Source organism: Triturus cristatus, chromosome 4_2 (assembly GCF_964204655.1).
Source record: "Triturus cristatus chromosome 4_2, aTriCri1.1, whole genome shotgun sequence".
In the NCBI taxonomy this organism is placed as follows: domain Eukaryota; kingdom Metazoa; phylum Chordata; class Amphibia; order Caudata; family Salamandridae; genus Triturus; species Triturus cristatus.
In genome coordinates this window covers 481147314-481172397 of record NC_140586.1, presented here as the reverse complement: position 1 = coordinate 481172397, position 25084 = coordinate 481147314, and the positions used below count along the sequence as shown (strand labels likewise).

Genomic DNA, 25084 nt, shown 5'->3' with positions numbered 1-25084 from the left:
TGAGCACATTTTTCATGCTGCGCTCTCCCCTTATTCACCGTGTAACACCTGCAAATTATTTTATAGTTCAAGATAGGAGAGTAACAACGGTTTCCGATAAACAGAATAATCCAAATCTCACGCTCTATGGATAAAGACATCAATGCTGTTATATGTGTTAGTAAATAATTTACAAACCTGGAGGAACTTCTGTTATTCAACATATGCACATTACCAAGTTCCAACGAATCTAGCATTTGCCACTTTGTTTCATATATGCAGCACATATAAAACTGGCTTTTGCTTTGGGCAGTAGAACAGAAAGTTATTGCTTTCAACTAATATAATTTTGACTAAAGGTGTCAGCATTAGTGAGTTTGTGTAGAATATTTTAATAAAAGACTGTGTAGCAAACAACCATAGACATTACAATTAAGAGTGGCCAATAAGATGAGCAGGAACACATAAAAAATTGAAAAATGTAAGGATATTCCATTTCAATAGGCTTTAGGATAGTTTCAGTTTTTCCCAAAATATCTGATTTGTTTGCATCACACACACATAAATACATATTGTGAAGCTAATTTAGGGATACTTAATATTGGCTAGTACCACAAGGAGTTGGCAGCAACCAAGTAATTTCATAAATGACTTCCTGGTTTGACTGGTTGTCTCTGGTGGAAAAGTGTGAAAAACATCAGACGATTTTAAATATTTCGGTCATTCTGGACATCTACTCGATGTAGCGCTGTGGTCACGCACAATGACTTCCTGTATCCAGGATCTTTTTTCATTCCTATTTCTCAGATACTGGTATCTTTAAGCTTATTTGTTGATGTTGCCACTATTTAGACTGAGTTCTCATGCAATCTCACAAACAACGTATAATGACTAATGGTGCAAGATTGCATGATGGTTCAAAGAAAGGGGAAATAGATATGACTCAAACGCTAGAAGGCTATACCTAAATGACTTGGGATTCAAAATTAAAATTGAAAAGGTAAAATGCCTGAATTTTGCAGCAAGAGAGTCGGCTACAGTTTGAGTTCATAGATTGCATTGCTGAAATGGGGAATTTCTCCTAAAGAAGTCTTGTGAGATTCAAATTAATTTTGTAGGAGGTGGTAGGAACAGTTAAGTTAGTGTTTACTACTACCTTCATCAGAGCAGCGTGTGATGACTGTTCATTAGAAAGACGGAGCAAAGCAAGAGAATGACGGGGATGTCTTGTGAGAAGCTTCCTGAATACAATAATCTCATGGCTCCTCAATCGGTAAAAGACCACAGATGCTGTGGTCACCAGTTCAAAGCTCTCTGCATGGCCCAGCTTTCACAGTGATTTGGAGTATTTTAATAATTTTGAAATATATGTACTTTAGTATGGAATCTGCAACCAAAATCCATGATGAGCATTATAAGGCTAAGGGTGCTTTTTACTGGGGGTGACCAGCAGTGGGCTAACAACGCCCTAATATAACGTCTACATTGATAAGCTCTGTCTATGCTGCAAGAGGTGCAGGTAGAGGGTCATATTCCGGTGGATGAAGTGGCAGGGTACGTGAGCCTCTGCTGGAGATTCCCTAGGTCATGATTCTGGCTGTATGATTCTTTTTCCTCCATCTTAGCTCTGTGTTCGCCAAGGTTTGCTGATCCGGATGTGGGGTGCTGACCTCAAGGTAACAGGATGATGCTTCAATATCAAGGCTCTCAGGGGAAAAGCTAGGGTTGCCACCAAACTATGTCATTCACAGGAACAGTTTGCCTGCAAGGCTCTACAAATCAAATACCTCAACACTAAATTGGTGTGGGAATGATGGTGTTAGCACGTTTTTTTAGATGGAACCCTCAAGGTGCCTAAGTTTGTCCAATTAAATATTGAGACAAAAGATTTCCATCTCTTGGACATCTAGCTTCCCCACATGATCCTGCGTATCCATCACGCTAACTCAATCTCATCTTTCTACATCGCATATGGGAAATGTTAACACAAAGCGCACTTCAGAATACAGTGAGGGTCTGAAAGATAAATCACACAAATTGTGTGTTTAACTTTTCAAGATTTCATTTATACACAGTATGAAAGCTTACTGAAAACAGCCAGCATGCTGTTTTACAGGGCAGCTTTGGAAAGATCCTAATCTGTAAAAGGATAATTAATTCTCAACCCCTGTATAAATCAAATGGTAGACACAAGTGATACACAATAACCCTTCCAAAAAGTATTTCTGAGTGTAAACATGACTCTTAAACAGCAGTGATTTGCGAAGGGAAAAAAAGTTCCTCTTAATGTAGGACTGTGAAGCTCCTGGATTCATTAAAGGAGAAGCGTCAACATTCTAAAACTATTAAGTGATAACTGATGCACAATTTCCTGCTTTCTTTTTGGAGAGGGAATTCAAAGTGATTTTTTTTAGCCAAATTATTTTTATAGGGTGAGCTGCAATTCAAACTGAGCTTTCTTTAAAAAGCAGAGAGAAAATGTTGCCTCCTAAAAGTAGGCTGTTTCATGGGATCATGCTCATAAATGACACTTCCATATAGGTTCCTGCAGATAGGTAAAGCTATTAATTAGCCACCAGAATGAAATAAGGACCTATTACTGAAAATATGATGGTTCACAGCCAAACTATTAAATTGTTGAGTGTGGGTATGTGTCATATGGCAGTTGTCGAGGAGTAGAGATGTGTATAAAAATAAGTCCACACTAGAAGAAAAAAATCATTGGAGACAACTTTCAGTAGGGTGCTGGATATCGAAATCAGTTGAAAATTGGAACCCATCACTAAAATCAGAGCACCTCTATGAGCTGTATCCAAAAGACAATGAAAGGAAATAATGGTTCATCTTGGTTTACATATACATTTCTATTGTTGTACTTACTTGTAAAAAAGAACATAGGCTTCTGCATTCTGTACAACTGATTCCGGCACCTCTGTGACACTCTGATCATCAAACTCGTACCACAGATTATTTATATTGTTTCGGCAATAAGCTATGTAATGCCCACCTAAAATTAATAAAACAGGTCAAGTTTGAGGCACAGCTAGCAATGACCTAATTAACAATGGAAAAGGTGGGTTGGACATATTGCGTATGACAATAACTCCTAGAAATGAAAGAATTTGTATACTGAATCAAAGCATAACATTTATATCAAAGAACAGCAATTTGCTTTCGCACAACCGCAATACCATTTAAAAAAACATTTGTTTACCACCACAAATACTTTAACTCCAGATCAAAAGAATACATAGAGTGCATCAAAGGCAAACATAATTACTCTGACATCAAGAATGCAAAATCAGAAGCAAACTGTCCCTCAGACTTGCAACAGAAATTTACAGGGCTAACCAAATAATTGTAGTTGTGCAAGCTTGATGAGCTTATTCACAAGTGTGAATGGCAAAACTGTGCAAAACTACAAACTCACCAAGAATGTTTGCACTTCAGGGCCAACTGATGTATATGGATATGACTCACTTGTGCTGAATCTGGAATCACACAGAGAAGTGGTGCACAAAGTTGCTTTGTTTCATGCATTCAACTTAAGGTTGATGATGTCTATGTGCTCCCAGCGAAGTTGTGCCATTGCCCAGCAAGAGTCAAGCTGCCAAAATGTTATTTTACACCTTTTAAATGGACAGAAAAATAAAAAGCCCTTTAAAATTGATGCAACAGGACATTTTCAGTCATGTCTTGCAGATCTTGAAATCTGCACTCCTGGAAGCCTCTATTTTTCATTTCCAGGTGATCATCAACTTGTGTATATTCATTAGTTCTCTGTGATCGCCTGGAGATGAAACAGTCAGCCGAGACCAACTGAATATTAAGGTGTTTCTACCCCTGCACCCCGCTAGGAAACATTCAAACATAGCGTATGGCATTAAACTGAGCAGCGACTCAAGGTCGGTCATACAAGGAGAGTCTATTTAAAACATCTGACCTCACCCTTAGGGTGTCTGTGAGGTGGGGCACCACTAGGATGACATCCCCCTGCATAACCAACTGCCAGAGAGATATTGCCTGGGCCCAAGATCACAAAACATCCTGTCTGTTGATAAACTTAACAGCAGTCGTTGTCCACCAGCACTCGAATGACTCTCCCCAAGGTGTATGTGAGGATGACCTACAAACAAACCAAAGGCCACAAAACAGTGTTGTTGCCCAGGTGAGTCTGGCACACAATGAGAAGGTGTCCGTAACCACACTAGCCTGTGACTGTGGAGGACTAAAGGGATAATCCACAAAATGACTGAAGGGGCACATCCCCAGTGCAACCCGAACTGTAAATCTGTATCCAAGCCACAATGGTACTGGTTCCACTGTTTCATCAGGAACCACTGAAGGGCCATCATCCACATTACCTGGTATGTGGCACCAGCAGGATGCAGGCCTGAAAGAGGTAGGAACTCCAGAAATGAGATTAGTGTTCAGTCAGACTCACCCAATTCATTTACCCAAAAAACCTGCAATCCTGAGAAGAAGTTCATGTCCAGCAACGCTTATATGAAGGTCAACCACTGTGTAGGGATGGGCAAAAGGGCTATGGTGCACTGAAGATGTGCAGTGAGTATCACAAGGAATCCTGCAGTGCATGTGTCCAATCAAATGTTCTACTGCTAACTAATAGTGTTGAGACCCCAAGGTCAGCTAACAGGGGTGAGAGGGTGTCCTGGAGGTCTAGGGAGATCAACTAATCTCCTGAATTGAGGTAAAAAAAGAACCTTGCTTAGGAGCAACAATTTAAACTTGTCCTGCCAAATGAACAAATTTAAGAGGCAACGGTCCAGGACGGGTTTTACACCTCAATCCTTTTTGGGGAACAAGAAGGAAAGGCAGTAAAATCTGTTCCCCCTTTCTTACAAGGGCAGCACTTCAATAGAAGAACAAGTGCATCCACCTCCAAGATCAAGGCATGTTCTGGCTAGTACATCGTGGTGGAAGAAGAGAGATCTGGAGGGGGAGAAGGGAAGAGCAAGGTTTAGCCCTTGCGGATGAGCTCGATCACCCAGAGATCTGCTATAATCATCTTCAACTGATGAACAAAAGGGAGACTATTCCCCAACAGAAGCTGGTGGTGGATGGGAAGGGCTTAAGAGATTTCGATGCAACAGAGCCAGCAGAAGATGGCAGGGACTGGAGTAGCTGCTGGTGCAGACGTTCCTTAAATCCACCAATACCAAAAAAGAACCAATACATCTGTTGGGGGAGATCAGCTACAAAGGTCGTGGTTCTTAGGACTATTGTGCCCTAGAATAGCCCGGAACATTTTGGTAATGCAGATTAAACTGCTTTCCCAGGGAGGCAGGCCTTAGCGAGAGTGCTGTGGCGCATCTGCTTCTGAATCGCTTCATGGAGGAGATAGCTTGCCCTTCAGAGTGCCGGTTGCTGTCAAAAGGCTTGTCCATTTGGGACAATTGGACATCTCCCAAGCAGCCTATGGAGCACATCCGAATACAGAAGTGCAGGGTCACAGCTGGAACCATGGATGAAGCCAACATTCAATACAATGCAAGTCACACTTCATGGCTTACTTTGAGATGTCCAGGTAATCATGGATGCAGACAAAAAAGTCTTGCAGAACTAAGCAGGATAAGCATTATGTAAGCTAGATCTGGTAGCAGTGCTTCATGTACGTATGCACAGATGTGAAGGACAGGCACCCGCAATTGTAGTGGCGTTAGGCCCGGTGGAACGGGCTCTTAAAGACTTTCTGGGGGTGGCTTCTTGACCAGTGAGTAGCATATCTTAATACAGAGGTCTATAAACCTCAACAAGGTCCTCTTCTGCACAGCCATCCCTTTGTTTGCTCCACACAAACACAGTAAAAGTTAATTGTTTACTCAATGGTCCTTGGTATTACCTATGTAAAAGCTTAAAGACCTTTTGGGATTCAACTTATGGACCCTCTCCTCCTCGTACAAGGGGTGAGGGGGGTGTGGTGCGGGGTGACATGTGTCAAACCTTCATTAAACGGCTGCATGAAAATGGTGGATTAAAACGAGAAAGACTGGTTCGGCAAATGTAGTAAACCCCAAAGGGAGGACAAATAACCTTTACAGTGCCAGGATAAAGACTAAACAAACAAAAGCATCTTCTACAGATTCGACTGAATGGGGTCAGTGTTCCAGGTACCACATCAGTATACAAACCTGTCCCTGCAGTCACCGCAGATTGAGTTTTTTGAAGGAGCATCTAGCGGCGAGGATGACATCTACCACGGCAGGCAGGTAAAAGACAGTTAACTTCCACTGCACAATATCTACGCACGGAGGTGTAAGTTGTGCAAGTTCGCATGGAGGACTCTGCCCTGCGGCAGGAACTTAAGGTCCTCCCGAAGCAGCAGCATGATTGGAGGACAGATGCTTATGCTCAGAAGCTCTGGTTATCACACTTCCCTAACCCAATCCGGAGACTCTAGGATGACTTGGGCCTGGTCATTTTTGATCTGCTTCAGAACGTGAAACAGTTGACATAGGCTAGAACTTGCTTTCTAAAGAGTATTCTTGCAGAAACTCTAATGTGCAAAGTCCTTGACATTGACCGTTCTCGGCTGTGACAAAAACATCAAACCAGGTTCTACCCACTGGTAAAAGATGCCCGGACCACCTTGGGATGCAGATGCCGCTCATGACCTACTCAATTCTTCCACTCAGGCATTCAGGGAGGTTGTCAGCAAGACCAGGATCAGAAAGATGCCCTGGCACTCTAGTCAACATCAGAATCGAAAAACCTCCAGTCATAGGGCCGAGGACGCCACTCCACCCTGCTTGTCGCTGTACCATGACAGCGGTGGTGTTCCTAAGAACCTGCACCAGCCTCCTCTTGATGGAGGACAGCAAAGATTTCAGGGCCAGACAAATGGCCGGTGGCTCCAGTAGGTTAATGTGGAGTTCACCCTCCATTGCAGATCAAGGATCTCATCCTCCCTCGGGTGACATTTCTAACCCAGTAGTGCTGCGCCCGTCACTACCGTTAACTTTAGCTGGGGAAAAAAAAAAGAGGCTTGCTGCAGGACAAGGTACGATTGGTCAGCCACCACTGCAGACTTCGAGTAGTTGTCTCCGAGACCTGGAGGGTGTCAGCAAGGTGGTCCTGATGTTGGGCCTCTGGGATTTGAAGTTGCACAGCAGGGTTTGCATGTGCCACCTGGTGTGGTTGAAGAAAAGGAGGTATGAAGATAAAAGACCTGCCTGTTCACAGGTAGGCAAGAACATAGTTTTGATGAGTTAGCCGCAAGAGTACCTTGGATTGTATCATTAAAAAGGGAGCAAGGTTCGGATGTTACCAGACCTGACTGTAGTATTTCAGTAAAAACATATATCTTAATATCATTGGACGGGAACTGCAATTCCAGCACTTCAGCTGCCCTTTGAAACACCACTGCCAAAGAGGCGCTTTCTTATTTTGGTGGACCATGTGGCAAATCAAGCTCCGTCTAAGGGGAGTTATCAAGCCCCCTGACGTTTGGTAAATAAATGTATCTAGCATCATCATTGTAATGAGGGGGAACAAGTTATCCTCCCCTCCATTATCCTCATCATTGTTGGTTGTAGGCTGCTCTGGCAGGGTCAGAATACGAGCCAAAAAGATAATGAAGCCTATCCTGAAAGCAGTGGCGTAGTAGAGGCACAGGGTTTGAGTCAGGGTCCATAATAACAGGTTATGCTTTTAAAATCTCATACTGCAACATCAGACGAGCTCAAGCGGACATCTGTTCAGAATACGACATGGGTGTTGGGTCTGGGTCATTTAAGGTCACAAGAGGTGTAGGCACTGGTGTCAGGTTCGCAGAAATCAGTGTGGACCTAGGGGCTGCAGTGGAGGTCAGTAATGTGTCCAACATAGCTGTAGAACGCACCGGGGAGGGACAGATCACCAAAAACCTGACTGGGGGCCTCTGCGGTTCCGCGGGACCTGAACATACAAAAGGAGGAGTTGGAAGCACACAGAAAAATTGCAGAGGTTGATGATGGCCTGGGAAACACAGGCACTCAATATTAACTGAGGGATGAGCTCTGTGACCAGCGCCCTCAATAGAATGCTACTAACATCTTGATACCCTTGTGTCTTCACTTTGGAGTTGGAGTGGAGAGGTGGAGTCGTTTCTTGCTTCGATTTTTTTATGCCTGCAGCTGGACTTTGACTCCACTGATCAGAGAACTTTGAGTTAGAAGTGGAGCAGTCACAGTAGTGGTCTCATGTTCAGGACAGAGACTAGGCCCACAACTTGAAGTGAGATGTACCCAAATGCAACCACTTCTTGTGTTCGGTACTAAACATCTCCTCTCTGTGTCTAATCCCCTTAGGATGCATGAGGACGCACTCATCATATGATGACACAAAAGGCAACCTTGTGCAAGTTCATGACGACTTCTGCATCACACAGCATGAATCCTGTCATTTTGGGAGGGGACAACATTCCCTAGCACACTGTGAATATTTTTTTAACTGATTATCTAGCGGATAATGGAGAACTGCTGCGAAGACTCTCCAGATACACAGTCATGCGCAAGAGGGATATTCTAGTTTGAGGAATCACAATTAGAAATATTAATCAGAAAGATAAGTCTCTTAGCGTTTCACTTTGGAGGGGCATATGAGAGGCGTTGGGGGTCATTTTAGTGGAAGAGAGACCACCGTGCTCTCTGGAAAAGGATGCATCAATAAGAACATCGGATCAGAAAATGCAGGCCTGTGTCATAGTTAAATGTGCATGTGGACTGCCAGAGCCGAGTACAGTTTCTTCAAGGCAGCAAACACTGGTTCCCAGAGGACCTCATTAAATTGCAGAAGAGGGTCTGAGACTGCAGAGAGTGGCTACAGTATTTCAGGCTTCAACTCAGTAGGGGCAAGTTCAACTACAATGTCTCTGCTTTGTTTGCACCACTGAAGTGAACGAAGAGACTGCTTCTGAAAATAGACCAGGGGAGTAATGGATGCACCTTCTGGAGAGAAGTCGAGGCCACCAGCATTTCGTAAGACCAGATGAAGCTCAGCATTGGTATTATAACAGGTTATGGGATTTCAACGCCCAAAATATCACTGTCGGTGTATGTCAGGCATTAGCAAGAGCATAGCAATCTGATCCGAAAAGTTTCTCAATTCTGATGAATCTTTGGAACACAGTAGGTGCTCTTCAAGAAGTTCTTTCTTTAGAGGGGGAAAAAAAGGACATTTTTGTTTGCCAGATAATGACCTGGAGCTTCAATGTTGGGAGCAGTGTAGAAATCGGCTCAGGGGACAAAGTTAAAGGCAGTGATGGGTTCATGGGGTTAAGGACCCTGGAAGGCATGGGCTTCCTCCATTCTTTGGAAACGGCATCAAGGCCGTGGCAGAAAGCAGAGTGGTGTCACTATAGGAGCAGTTGGAGGGCAAAGGGGCCATCCTGGAAATACCCATCATCCTACCTAGGCAGGGACAGCTGGTAAGGGTTGCGAATTCTGGCTTCATATTTTCCAATATCACAATGGACTCTGAAGAAGAGTAAGATCAGCGTCTGCATATGACACAAAGGTCTGAATGGTCATGAGAAAGAAAAGGTCATCTCTCTCCTATGACACTTTTGTGTTTCTTGAGAGAAGACCTCTTTGTACAAAGCTGGCTCTCTATATAGTGTACTAAAATGAGGTGCAGTGTGTGGCGAGTTCAGCTATCCCTTACTATTGTACAGGGTCTTGCTCGAACTATCTCATGGTGCTCTATTTGTGTTAGTGTAGTCAAGCACCCGTAGGCTTATCAGAAGGGAGTGTTAGGCATTCGTTGCACTCACTGAGACAGTGATAGATTTTTATATATGTTTAGACAGCAAGATATTCAGAATCAGGTAAGTACTTTTTGTGTTAGCGATTTTCAGACACAGAGAAAAGCAAGCTGTCCGATTTGGGCCATGAGCCTCAAACGCAGTAATTTTATCCTATGGGAGAAACATACAATGCACAGGGTCACTTGCAAATGACTTACAGGAATGTTCTTTGGGACGTAAGGTATTTAGGGGCCAAGGTCCGAGGAAGCACCAACAGTTCAAGTTTACCAGCCCTGGGGTGTTTAGGTGCAGAGCTGCTTTTTGTGGTGGTAGCCTTGAACGCTACTTGTTGAAGTCAATGGGGAACAGTAACTGCAAAGAAAGGCTGCAAGTGGGGACTGGGGGGGAACAATCCGGCAGAACCCAAAGTGGGGCCCACCTAACATGTGTATTGGTAAAGCGCACGTTCACCCCAACAGGGTATCTTGGCGCTGAATAACAGATGTTTATGGTTACCCAACTCAATGGTACTCATTTTATCGACCTCAGATGGATGAAAGGCTGAGTGGACCCACAGGGATTTGAACCTGTGACCTTGAGGTCGAACACTGGCCCCTGCAGTGGATACATTAGTCCACTGAGCCACCAGACTTTTTGAGGGTCTCAGGACCACAGAGACACATTCCGTTTCAATGGACACGGGCTAGGGGCCTCAGGTTCATAGGTGTTTTTTGAGGCGGGTCAGCGAGTTTGAGGCACTCAGTTCTCCGCGCACCTGCAGAACAGCAAGACAGAATACAGCAAGACAACTTCTGGCATGGAGCTGGCCTCTGTCGAAGTCCCTGGACCTGTGTTTTGGCGGTGGTGGACTGAACACAAACAAGCCTTAGTGCCTGCAACAAGCTCTGGCACCCCAGGTATCAATGCAGTGACCTCTGGGGTGGATCATTATCTCGATGACTGGATGGATCGATGGGCCTGACCTCCTGGACACTCGGTGACCTTCTCTTGGCTACTGCTACGTTGGTGTATCTGGTGGTCAGAAGATCGAAGATCCGCACTGTGCGATCAGTGCCTGCAGGCAAGTGACTCCTCAACTTCAAGGGAGATGCTGGCTGGTTGGTGAAGTGCTAACAGCCCTCCAAGGCTTTGGGAGGATGCACTGCTACAGGATGAGCTGGGTCTTTGCAATTGTCAGGACAGGAGCAGGTATGGTATAGCACCAAGTCCAGAGCTAGTGCTCAGCTCTTGCGTTCTTTGACTCTTCTTTGTCCTCCTTCTTTACTCAGTCGAATCTGAGTTTTGGAGTCAGGGGGCCACCTAAATACAGAATTTAAGGGCGTTTAGGGGAGTGCAGGGTAGTAGCTATAGGAAGCTGGCTCTTTCTATAGAGGACCAAAAAGAGGTACACTATGTAAAGAGTCCAGGCAAACCCCAACTAGTTCACAGAGGCACAAATGCACCCCAAATGCTCTCTTTTGTGGTAGTGTGGGCAAGCAGTTGGGCATATCAGAGGGTAGTGCTAAGCAATTATTGTACACACAAAGGCAGTACGTGAGACACACACTCTAAAGAAATCCGACATCAATTTATAAAAATGACACTTCTTTTAATATGAATTTAGATACCAAAATCATCGGAATCACGCAAGTACTTTTCGAGATATGAATGTTTACAGTTTTCACATTTCCGAGCGGTAATGTTATACCATCTGCGGAAAACATGTATTTGGGCACTTGTCAGCGACTTACAGTACCAATCTTCGGGACTTAAGGTGAGTATGTGGCATGGTTCAAGGCCACACCAACAGGTTACCTCAGGAGGCTCAGGGGCATCTGGGTGTAGAGGTGTGTTAAGGCGTCCGGTGCCCCGTTCCTTTTAATGGAACTCAGTTCAGTTGGCTGGGGACCAGTCCGGCGGAACCCACAGCAGGGCTCGAACCTAGAGATGCTTGGGCACACAGGGACACCACCGCTGAAATGCTTCGGACTTACATCCCGGGGGAAAGTCAGGGTTGTCTACCATTGGAGTCATCGATGAGCGGAAAGTTGTAAGCCTGTGTCGAATCGCTTTTGCATCCCATACTTTGAGGGTGGTTGTAGTTACCGGGGAGGAGTAAAGCTCCCATGCCCTGTGCTTTAGAGGAAGCCAAATTTCCCTCCAAATGTTTACCCCTGCAATCACCTGGTCCATGAACGTCCAGGACATTTCAGATAAGAGGGGTGGGGGGGTGTTCCATTCTATTATAAAGCGCAATTGTGACACCTGAAAATATCCCTGTACCATCGGGACTCCCATTCCCCCTCCCTCTATAGGTTTTGTGACCTGATGAAAGCTGAGTCGCGGTGGTTTCCCAACTCATATGAAGCGGTTAATGGCACGTTGCAAGCTACAAATAGCCGCAGCAGGTGGTGTCAGGGGATTCATCTGAAAGACTTATAAGATACATGGCATAATCATCATCTTGACAGCTGCGATACACCCCGCCCAGGAAAGGCACTCCGGTCCCACGTGGCCAGCGTCTTGTTAGTTTGGTCTATAAGTGGACCGTGGTTAGCCCTTGACGTTTACTCAGGAGTTCTTACCAGCAAGATACCAAGTAAGAGATAGTGTCACTGGCCCAGGTGAAGGGAAATTGAAAAGACAGAACTGCCATTGTGGCAGGCGTAGTGGAAAGGTTTAATATTTGAGATTTAGAAAGGTTTACCTTAAACTTGGACACTCCACTAAAGCAGTTACATTCGTCTACCATACCAGCAGCGAGGATGCAGGATCCTTCAATGACAAGACCACATCGTCAACATATAAGCTTATAGTGTGCGTATCCGCCCCAATCATATCCCAGAGCTCAGCGAGTTATCTCTGATCCTTTGCGCCATAGGCTCCATATAGAGGGCAAACAGCAGTGGTGACAGGGAGCAGCCCTGCCTTGTTCCTCTGCGAATAGGTAAGTAACCGGAAGAGCACCCATCAACTCTAACAGAAGTCTTTAAGGAATTATAAATGCATCTTTTCCAAGCAAGAAACTGCTCCCCAAAGCCGAATTGGGGAAGCATTTCGAATAAAAACGGCCAATGGACCCTACTGAAAGCCTTTTCAGCAGACAGAAATAAGCAGGGCCTCCTCACAAGAGCAGGAGATCAGATCCGTGAGGTGTAGGAGTCGTTTGGTGTTGTCTCCACTCTGTCATGAGGGGATGAACCCCGTCTTATCCGGATCCATGAGCCCTGTCATGTTTGGATTAAGACGAGCAGCTAGGATGCTCGTAAATAGTTTAGCATCAACGTCAAGCAATGAGATTGGACACACATTCCAGCGGGTCTTGAGAGGGTTTTAATATGATCAAGATAGAGGCTTTGGTGAGGGAGTCGGGCAGATTTCCGGAGTCGCTAAATGAGTTAAAGAGCCTGGTCAATGAAGGAGCCAAGATTTGGCAAAATTTCTTGTAAAATAATGGGGTAAAGCTATCTGGGGCTGGTTATTTGGAGGACTTGAGACAAGCTTTTGCCACTACCACTTCATCTGTTTAGATAGGGCAGTCTATTTGGGAGGCAACATCAGAAGGGAGCCCGGTTAACCGTGCTTCTTGGAGGTAGGAGTTTATGTCCCGAGTGGGCGAGTCATCTCCCGCATAGACCCTAGTGTAGAACGCTCAAAAGGCTTCCGCAATGTCTACATCAGATTGCACAATTGACACTGATGCTGTTTGAATCGCCTAAACCATACCTCCAGCTGGTGCAATTTATGTACCAGCATGCGGCCCGAGCGATCCCCACCGACTAAGAATTTATGCCGGAGGAGCACAAATGCATATTCTGCTCTATCCGGATCCAGGCGGCGCAGAATTAGGCGCTTCTTTTCCAGTTATCTCCATATGTGGGGAGCTCCTGAGCGCTTATGAATTGATCCCAATTCCGCTACCGCCGCTGCTACCTAGTTGCGTATCTCTTTCCGTAATTTATTCTCATTCGCTGAAATCGCTATAGTTCCCCGCACATCACCAATTGTAATGCTTGGCGGACCTCCTCTGTATCGTTGAAGCGAAGATAAGATTTAATCGCTGTATTAACTGCCTCTACCGTTTGTTCCAATTGGAACACAGCGTCTCAAAGCCGCCAGCGCGATATACGCTGTGTGCAATCGCGATCGGTGCATGGGCCAAGAGGGAGCAAGGTTTGATTGTCGCTTCAACTACGCAATCCTTTAGGGCATGTGTGATTAGAAAGTAATCTTATGCGAGCATAGGACTTGTGGGCAGCCGAGTAATAAATGTAATGCCTAGTCTATGCTTCTAATAAATATAATTCAAGATGAGGTTCATTGATCAATTAGCCCTTCAAGGTGATGCATATATTGTCTTTGAATACAAATATGTATAACAACTTTTTAAAGATGTATATATCATTTAAAAATATTATGTTCTCTCCAACACAGAAGGCTGTAAAACAATTTTGAAATTGAACTCTGCTCACAAGCATATTATAAAATCTTATTATAAAATATGTTTGTTATCATTTTCACTATGCTTTCTCGCCACAAATCATTAGCAGTGTCCCTGGTCAAAGTTCATAGTTTTAAGAAGTACAACAAACTGTCCACAATATCACGTTTTAACAAATTACTGGAAATGAAAAATGCACTTTTTTAGCAACTCGTAATAGGGAGCCCTGTATCTGAGCTTAACTACACCAATCATAAGACACAACGGCAAGATGAAATACAAGGACTACATTCAACATAGGCGTGTACTATATGATGATGCAAAAAAATGTACTCACTGCTAGCAGTACCATGATGACAAATTGCAGACAGCAGATCATAAGTTACAATCTGGCCAGGACTCTCTTTAGCAAGAAAAGGCTGCAGATCCAACCCTTCCAATGGGAAAGATACATGGGTACAGATTTTTGTGGAGAACATAAGTTCATGTCTAAATCTCTTTAAATGAATGCATAGTATCTGTAATAGAAATAAAGAGAAGCATTCATACACAATGGTCTTATAAATGTATTCAAACTGATAAAAAGTATTCATGTCAAATTCCTTTAACTGACCTACTTAGGGTTTTATTTTACTATGTATATATTTCAGTACTTTTCCTTAGCAAAACATAATTAGGTTGAGTTACATTGTTTATATTTTCAAATCATATGAAAAAATGAGTATTAGAAAAGCATATAAATACCTCTGGAAACTTTTGAACTTTGCAGAACTTTACACCATTCCTTAACCTATGTGAAGAGAAAACACATATCAAAACCACTATTTTTCAATAAAATAATCTTTTAATGCCTAAAGGATCATTTCCATGGTGGTGTAATTATCATGTCGAGTCAGGCTAGAAGGTACTTTTCCCAGTAGAGCCAAAGAAACCAAGTGTGATTATTATTTGAGCATTATCTCATGCTAGCTACCAATGTTTGCTAGCAAAAACAAACATTCCACTATCTAAGATTCTGGGATGTAGCATTTTATTTTATTTCAAAGTAATATCTTATTAAGACAAAAGATAAAAAATCTGCCATGAGGCAAATAGTCTAAAACATGCCCAGTACTTGTGTAGGAATTAAGATATTATGGTACTGGAAATGTTCAGTTTAAGGCAACTTTCCTGTAATGTGATTTCCCATAGTTTGCAAATATTCTGAAACAAAACTTTATGAAAAAAGGACTATCGACAATCGATATTACTTGGGGAGAGCAGGGTAATCTTTCTACTTTTTTGGACTATCAGATTATGTTAGAGCAAAACACTCACCGTTACCCGTTAGACTCAGAGTCTACTACTCTGTAGGTTGTGTTTCATTGTACATAGGACAACAGGTACTCTTATTTTGTGCGTGTAGCAAAGGGGCGAGAGGGATAAAATGCTTCTGATTAATATTATTGTGTATAGTTGGAAGAGGAAATTATGAGTGAGGCCCATATGGGAATCGTGGTGCTGTGCTCAATTAGTTGTAGCCTACAGTTCTAATGTGAATGCAATGCTGTAGCCACACCTAGACAATCACTGGAGGGAAGAAGAGGGAGACATATTTGCTCAAGTGATCATACCTTGTGGGGAAGCTTTGGTTCTCATGATTTTACCAGAAACATCTGTTTCTATGGGTTCTGGATCCTGCATTATCCATTGGGTGAGAAGCAGCTCTTCATCACTGTCCTAAATTTCAAGTGAACTTGAGTGCTTGTCTTTGTCATGATGACCATCTGTTTACTTTACTGAAGGATGGGATGGTCAGCAGGGATGTTAGTTTAGAGTTAGGGGTCCTATCCTGAGAATAGCTTCACTCATTTTAGTTAACGATGTATGTAGGGTTCTCACACTAAGAGGAATTAGTGCGCTTTACAAAAATAGATACAATACAAGAAAATGTAAACAACAGTGACATAAAACCAAATTAGAGCAATGAAAGTTTGACCCATGCCATAGATTGGTCAGTGGGTGAAACGGAGAGCCTTGAAGGAGGAGCATCTGGCTTTGGTTTGCTACAAAGAATTGCTGCGCTATTCTTTCCCTGCAGTAAGATCCAAGAGGCAGGCCGCTATTCGCAATTCCGCATCCACTGACTAAGGTGCCAGCAGTGCAAATGCGAAGGGCATACAACCAATCTCTGTGCAGACCGCTTCTCAGCAAACAAGTGAGATGAGGCCTCAAGTGAGAGACTGTGGCTTGGATTGAGAAAGAAACTCCTGCACAATAGGGAGACCGCCAGCATAAACTCTTGTTGCTCAAGATATTTAACAAAGCAACCTACAAGTTACCAAGCAGAATCGCTGCTCGTCCAACCCTAATTGTGAGTTTACACCAGTCCCTTATTCAGGTCTATGGTATTTTCACTGATACTATATCTTAGTGGGTGTGAGAACTGTACAGCCGGGTGATGACACTGCATCTGTACATCGTGGAACATAGTAGCTGAACCCACATTACTGTAGTTTTGTTGTCATATTAAAGTACTTCTCTATTTACTAAGACATGTATTGGGCTGGACAAGAAGTTACTGTGTCTGTTGCCGCCTCCCCACACACTTTTTCTGTGAAGCGTTTTCCCCCTCAATACCCTGAGAGCCAAGTGCAGAAGTTGCATACTTAGCACAGTTTGCACAGACGCAGTAGGAGGGGTCACAGGACATCAGAGGCAAAAGGCCCCAACCACAATGGTTGTGGCCCAGTAGCCCATGTGTGCAACATACCCTCCCACACCCGCCTCCCCCCACCCCCAGCCCCAAAGTGATCTGACAAATTTCCCCTGGTGTTAAGATGTAGATATTTCATTTTAATATGTATGTTCATGGGTAGACGTTGATTGATTGAGCAACCTTGGCATACTTATGAAGGTGTGGGTACCCCATGAAGTCTTCTACATTAACTAAATGCTGACATATTTGACCTAATTCATCTTATTAGAAGAATTGTCAAATACTGTAATAGCACCTAAATATATTTAGCAGCACACTATGCTATTTCAGGAACACCCAGACATCCATGATGGCAGCACCATGACAAGTACTAGCACATACAGTGAAAACATTGCCTGATGAAAGAAAAACGATGGACATTTAATGCCCTGAATGCCATTTTTAAAATGGTGTTACTTTGCATGGTATAGGTATTTTTAGAGCTATATTTTGCATGGAGCACAGTGAATAAGCTAGGCACAGTAATTGTGGGGTGTGAATATGTATGTGCAGTGAATTAACACTGCTGTACCTTGCACACATTTTTCAGATGTGCAAATGAAAGAATTAGTGCTCTGGGGAAATAGTTCCTCGGGGTACTAAGGCAAATCATGAAGTACTGGAATGCTGGAATACTTTGCTAGTTGCATTGCTTGATCTGTCTGTTAAGTCTGTGATTTCACTCCAACATTGTGGAGTGATATTCACTATTTGGGCCTATTTCTCCAAAACATTTAGAGAGCTTCTGGCCCACGCCTAAACTGCCCTTTAAAGGGTCCCACACCTCAACTACCCTGTACAGGGTTGGATTCTCCTACCATGTCCATTACAATATGGGCAAGGTACTAAAACGTTTTCCATGGCTTCTTTTACTTCTCATTTAGGCACTGCAACTCACCTGGTCCCAGACTAGTACTTAAACATAAAATTACTGATTGTACAATATCCCTGAAACCTGTGGTCCTTTGGCTGACACAATGACATAGAGCCCGATTTAATTTTTGATGGATGGAGTGGCCTGGCAGAGGACGTTATGTCCACCAGGCCGTGACTATTCAGTCCACCAAATGTATAAATGACTGCCTAACAAGCAGTCATTCATAAAGGTACTGTCAGGAACCGCCCTGTTAGACCTGGCATTTTTGGCAGGTTTACCCCCAGACTTTTTGGCCTCCTGTTTTTGACCCATTTTCCGCTGGTTTTAGGACTTTTGGCACTTTACCGCTGCTAATCAGTGCTAAAGTGCATTTGCTCTCCATGTAAATTGTTTAGGCATTGGTGTTTCCATGACTGGCTTATTTGATTTACTAGAAAATCCCTAGTATTGTGCACGTGTGCCCAGGGCCTGTAAATCAAATGCTACTACAGCGCTTGGGTATGCCCAAACGTGGGTCCATTGCTCACTTTGTAACTGGATTCAAGCTAGCCTGGCTGATGAAGGCTGATTAGCCAGAAACCGGTCCCAGGATGCTTGTTTCCGGTCCAGGGAAGACAAAGTTTGGCAGTTCGTGCTGGACTGTACCCATGAGGCACAGGGTCAGACTGATTTGCATATGGCCATGTCTGAACTGGGGTGGCGGAGTGAGCTAAAGAATGATGATGGATTAAACCGAGATTAGTTGACTGGGTGTGAGTGCTTGCAATGTTCAACACTCCGTCCATCATCCCCTTTGGTTTTGCTTTGTTCGCCCTAAGTTTGCAGGGTATGCCCAGACGTGGGTCCCTTGGTCACTTTGCCACTGGATTCAAGCTAGCCTGGCTGATGACAGCTGATTAGCCAGAAACCGGTCCCAGGATGCTTGTTTCCGGTCCAGGAAAGACATGGCTTGGCAATTCAGGCTGGACTGTTCCCATGAGGCACAGGGTCAGACTGATTTGCATATGGCCATGTCTGAACTGGGGTGGCGGAGTGAGCTAAAAAATGATGGATTAAACCCAGATCAGTTGACTGGGGTTGCGTGCTTGCAATGTTCAACACTCCATCCATCATCCCCTTTGGTTTTGCTTTGTTCGCCCTAAGTTCCCAGGGTATGCGCAGACGTGGGTCCCTTGCTCACTTTGCCACTGGATTCAAGCTAGCCTGGCTAAGAACGGCTCATTAGCCAGAAACCGGTCCCAGGATGCTTTTTCCGGTCCAGGGAAGACACGGCTTAGCAGTTGGGGCTGGACTGTTCCCATGAGGCACAGGGTCAGACTGATTTGCATATGGCCATGTCTGCACTGGGGTGGCGGAGTGAGATAAAGAATGATGATGGATTAAACCCAGATCAGTTGACTGGGGGTGAGTGCTTGCAATGTTCAACACTCCGTCCATCATCCCTTTTGGTTTTGTTTTGTTTGCCCTAAGTTGGCAGGGTATGCCCAGACGTGGGTCACTTGCTCACTTTGCCACTGGATTCAAGCTAGCCTGGCTGATGACGGCTGATTAGCAAGACACCGGTCCCAGGATGCTTGTTTCAGGTCCAGAGAAGACATGGCTTGGCAGTTCGGGCTGGACTGTTCCCATGAGGCACAGGATCAGACTGATTTGCATATGGCCATGTCTGAACTGGGGTGGCGGAGTGAGCTAAAGATTAATGATAGATTAAACCCAGATCAGTTGACTAGGGGTGAGTGCTTGCAATGTTCAACACTCTGTCCATCATCCCTTTTGGTTTTTCTAGAGCGCTTGCAGCACTGATTGTGCCAACCAAACAAGTAGCCTTTCAAAGGTATCTCGGACCTGCCACTGCAGTGTCAGCGTACAGTTTAACAGCCATGTTGACCTGGCAAGTGCACCCACTTGCCGGGCTCTAATTGTCCTTTTTTATACAAGTAAGGCCACCCTCAGGTAGGCCCAGGGGCACGGTGCAGTGTATGTGAAAGGTAGGACATGTACTGGTGTGTATGACATGTCTGTTCCATAGGCTATCAATAGAGCTGCACTGTAACATTTTACATGTGTAACTTTCAATAGGGACAAGATGGAGAAATGGAGTTTAGGCTCTCTGAACTCAGGCTTTTCCTTTTCTGGAGGAAAAAAGTAACGCTTCCTTCGCCATGGAAGTCTTCTTCCATGGCAGGGGAGCATAAAAAGGTTCTTACTGTTCCGTACCGCCAGGTGTTACCTGGCGGTAAGGAAAAGTAAAAAATTTCTATATGTCTGCACATCCAAATTGGGTGGGCGGACAAGTAGCCATTTCTCCAAAAGCCCTTACTCCCAAGGGCCGTCGAAGGGGATTCATCACGTTGGAGACAGAGTAGTCTACTCCGTGATTAACCTGAAGGTCCGCCCGCATCTAAATGTGGCGGGCAGACAGCATTCTTGACAGTGAGGATACTCCGTTGCTATCGCAAATGCAAAACAGGCCCAAAATGTCAGATTAACAGCGACTGAGCCTTTAAATTATCATACTATTCAGAGCCATTTCCTTCCACCAACAAAAATAGAGTAGTAAGCATTCACTAATAAACTTTTTTTTACTGATTCTGTGTATGCACTGATCTCAGAGTAAGTTCCCTTATAATTGTCTGTTTGAGGAGCAAATTCTTGTTTTCTACTTCACCTTATACACATTTGCAAGACATACGTTTTTCCTTTTTACAGAAAATTTGATACAAATTGTACCCAAATCATTGTAGTAGGACATGCTGGCAGAACTTACTTTTTGCACTTTTCACAGCTGTACATGTTATCACCTGGATACATAAAAGAAAGGAGCAAAAATAAGTAATGATTATCTTTTTTAAAGGATTTTATTTTAACAAACAAGTATAAGAGGCAAGCTTTAAAAATATCTGCCATGAAATATATTTAGAAGTAGGACTTGTTCCCTTGTTTCGGTCCCTAGGCTAGCAGGCAGGCTAAGACTTTGGCTAAATGCTCCTTACCCAAGGGACAGCCCACAGGAGCAGTGAATATGGTGAACATCCACGGGAACGCTAAAATAAAAACCTATGTGTTCCTTCTCTTACCTTCAATAGGGGAAAAAACTGCACCTTGTTGCGATGGGCTAAGATCTCTGAAACAAGAACTTTGGTATAAGTTGGATAACAGAAAGGTCTAGTCCACCCACTTTGTCTTTCACCTCTCTGGTTGCAACAAGTACATTGTGCTCAGGAACACATAGCTTCGCTGAACTGCGAATAAACCTAGTAGTGCCCATAGGTTCAGGGTACTCGCTGAAATACAAATAATAGCAACTTTTGCACGCATGTTTTTGTAAGGGGATTTTGGGTGCTGAAGCAACTCAGGAAAAGAGGGGAAGACGTCACAGACAGTGGTCCGGCTTCATCATCATTTATTTAAAATTACCAAAGAAAACTTCAAAGAATAAGATACAGACTTGTGAGGGTGTCTCTTCCAGTATTGGTAACTTTTGGAAATTCACATTCCATTCAAACATATATAATGTTGGGCAAGATTATCCACTGGTAAGAAAAAAAACACGAAATATGTCACATATTTAAAACAAGGCCACACAATAGGGCTCCTTTATTCAAGTTAGTTGAGCCTACATTTGCAGATGTCCCGGTCTTCCAGTGATCCATAGGAAATTCTTATGTCAAATGCTGAGCATATTCAAAGATTCGGTAAACATATTAGCAAAGCTAGAGGATGATATGTGAATCTATAAAATATATCAATTACTGAGGACTACCTTTACAGACAAATAACTTAATCTTGTCCTTTTATAGATTCAGAAGTCATTTGAATAGACTATTACGCAGTGCTTGCCCTGGAGGTGGGTGATGATCTGCACCTCATCTGAGCAAGTTCATCTTCATCTGCTTGCGCACATATGCTTTCTCAGAATATCAAAGAATGGCGCAGGGGGTGATATGACATTGGTTGGTGTAAAAAATTGGTCTCTGGGCATTGGAGAGTACTACGGAGCTAAGAATGGAATAGCGATGGAGACTAAGGTAAAGCTTTGCTGAAGGCTTCCTTATTATCATTCATTCCCCAATGGTTCTTGGGATTTCATGCTTTCAAAAATAGAATGTTTTGGAGGCACCATTAGGCATTTCCCTTGCTTTATTTGATGGCTGGTCAGATTCTAAATACATTATCCTCAGGCCCCACACCTCATGGTTGAGGATAAGAGCGTCTGGTAAATTTCCCACTGTAACCTTGTGGCTTGGTTTGGACCGAGGCAATGGACACTCTAGCTGGCAGTCACCCTCAGAGGTGCTCTTCTGTTTAAATTCCACAAAAGCTTTTTAACCCTTCAGTTTCCTAATGAACAACAACAAAGGTCCTCATCCTTTCATAGATAAATGCCAGTAATAAACCTACAGCCAAGAGAATTGAAACCCTAGCTCATTTATAGATGTACAAGTTCTTAACAATTTTGTTTGAACTCCCCTATACTCACTCTAGCAATAAGAGTCTGTTGAAATGGAACCAAGGGGAGGGTTGGTAGAGACCAGGCAGGCATGAGTGAGAGTGAGCTCTCTTAAAAATAGCCCTCAAGTAAAATCGCACTCAAATATGACTTATTTAAAGATGGAAAATGTTCCATGTTTTAAACCAAAAGATTCACTGTCAGAAGAAGGGGTATATTCAGATAGTAGGTACATCTAATTTCGTGAAAAACATTCTAGAATGTACGCTGAATTAACTGGGTCAAGGTGTGTGTTTATGTGCATTAATCGCTTTAATTTTACGGTCTATCAAAATCTTGGCACTGGACATTTCCATTTGCTTGTGTTTTATAAAGAAATATTTTTTTGAATATGGTATTTATATGGTCATAAAATTCCATGCCTAATACACTGAAATATCCATGACAAAATACAACCATTAAAAAGGAAATACTGAAGCCACATTGAAGTGTGCTACCATGTCTTTCTCTTAAGACTACTTATTGAGTACTTCTCGTTCATACAATAGCGTTAAATTTCTGGTAGTCATTTCTAGGCTGATTTTAGCCATTTCAAAAAAATAATAACACTTTCTCCAAAATGCATGTTCATTGGTTTGTTGTCATTACTAATGTGCGATTCCTGATCTTTAAGTCAGTGGTCAGCCTAACATTAATTTATTCCTGTAACCTCCCAGGGAACCATGTTCAGTCCTTCCTGGGTCCGTGAGTAGACAAACGAATATCTGTGTGTCACATTGGCAGATGTTCCTAAAGGTCAAATAGGAGAAGAGAAGACAAGACAGAGAAAAGATAGAGAGAGAAGGGGGGGGGGAGAGAGAGGAGAGAAGAGAGTAAAGCAAGAGGGAGTAAAAGGAGTGAGGGAGAGGTAAGGAGGAGGGGAGAGAAGGAGACGGCCTAGCGGGCCATAAAAGTGACTCTTGTAAAATAACCAAGGATAAAAGTCATTAGCTTCCAGGTATCAGTCTATATTTAAAAGAACTGAAATAATTGACAACATGCAACAGGCAACGTGAAAAAAACTTCAGTTATGTCTTTTAAATAAACTTTCCAATAGAGCACACTTTATTGCAATGATAATGGCTAGTTTTTGTGCTTACCTTTAAGTTCATCTCTTGTGAAAAAAGCAGCAAGACAATCCTGCAACGTGACAACAGGACCCCAAAACCAGCTGGAAATTAATAAAATGATCACTATAAGTCATTACTGACAGATACAAGAGTGAAGCGGTTTAGATTTCCATGTACATGAAATACCTTTTAAAATACTCCATAAAAAACGCAATCCAGCCCTGTGGGGCATATGCTTCTCCACATGACCCTGCTTTGACCAGCGAAGATTGGTGGCTTGATGAATGCAGCTTTGCAAGGTCTTCTTTTCCAGGAATAGGCAGAGACAGATCCTGGAATGTTTCCAGTGTTACAGATATCTAAAGTGGAGGTAAGCAATAGTACAGGAAGTGTATACTGATATAGATGTTTTTAATGTTCAAGATACAGAACAACAAAATATATTACTGAAAAAAAGACCCTTGTAAAATCCATTTCAAATGATCTGTGGTAGAACAGATAATTTACATGCTGTCGCTGTCACAAAGTAATTATAATTCGTTGTGATCACTGTTGAGATGAGTTGCTACTATAATTGCCCTGGGACGTGTTTAGCAGGGACATATGCCTTTGTACACAAGAGCACGATATAAGGAGATGGACAACAGTATCACTGAAATTACCTAAATAGGCATCATTAGTTACTTGAGATAACATAAGAAATGCTTAGTTTGGACAAAACATAAAAAGGATTATTGATCTATTAGAAGCCACAATACTGATACGAGGAATTGTTCCAATAAATTAAGTGACCATTATGAGCAGACAAATATTACCCAACAAGCTTTTCACAATAACAACTCTAATCAGATGGATTGGTGAAAAAGAAATCCCTATAAAATATGGCCTCAGACTGAATCATACCCATAGGGAACATTATGGCACTAGGAACAGCAGCCGTTGGAAAGAAAAAGCATCAGACATTCTATGCCAGACCACTTTCTAAACATTACCACCAAAGTAGAGTACACAGCACATTTCTTCAGTGTTTTTTATATTACATGTAATGATTCCCCTTCATGTGAAACCAGCAACTGTGGATCCCAAGTTACAGTGTGTAGGAAGCTGGCTCCTTATATGAAATATCAAAATGAGATTTATTGCGTAAATAGTCCTGTGGTTCTCTTATGATATGACAGGGGACTTGATATGGCAATCCCAAGGTGCTCTGTTAGAGGTTGCTGTGATCGAGCAGCCTTAAGCTTAACACAAAGGAGTGCAAGACATCTGAAAATACACACAATGGTCAATAAAAGAGGCACACTACTCAAAAAGGAGATCCACACCAATATCTGAAAATAGCAGGCATCTTTATACATGTTTAGGCAATAGAAGAAAATCGTTCTGGTAAGTAGGTTAATAAATAGGAATATTTTTCAGTTCAAAAAGTCGACTGTGGAATTTTCGAGTTCTGCAATGTTAACCCATGGGAGGAAAATCGTATGCGGTTTATTGGTTCTGGTCAGCGACTTATGGGAGCCTCGTCCAGGAGTCAAGGTGAGAAGTGGGCAAGGTCCAAGGCAGCACCAGCAGAACACCACCAGCGGCAGCAGGGCGGCTGGGTGCGAGGTGCCAAACAGAGTTGGGTGCCCAATGTTAACTGATGGAGAATGGTCATGGTAAAAAGAGGATGCAGGAGATGACTGTGTGACCAGTCTGGTAAATTCAACGGGAGGCTTCAGTTCTTGTGATGTTGGGGGACGTGGG

At 43.2% G+C, this 25084-nt stretch overlaps 1 protein-coding gene across 5 annotated transcripts in view; it reads right to left on the bottom strand.

Moving 5' to 3' along the window:
• Nucleotides 1-25084, bottom strand: part of USP33 (ubiquitin specific peptidase 33) — a 407644-nt gene that overhangs the window by 154497 nt on the left and 228063 nt on the right. For all 5 annotated transcript variants that reach the window (XM_085602029.1, XM_085602031.1, XM_085602030.1 and 2 more), the window contains 6 exons: nucleotides 23525-23697; nucleotides 23369-23439; nucleotides 20547-20580; nucleotides 14910-14955; nucleotides 14503-14683; nucleotides 2860-2986 (listed from right to left, as the gene is read on the bottom strand). In XM_085602029.1, coding sequence (XP_085458155.1) covers nucleotides 2860-2986; nucleotides 14503-14683; nucleotides 14910-14955; nucleotides 20547-20580; nucleotides 23369-23439; nucleotides 23525-23697 — 632 coding nt within the window. The remainder of the gene's footprint in view (nucleotides 1-2859; nucleotides 2987-14502; nucleotides 14684-14909; nucleotides 14956-20546; nucleotides 20581-23368; nucleotides 23440-23524; nucleotides 23698-25084) is intronic.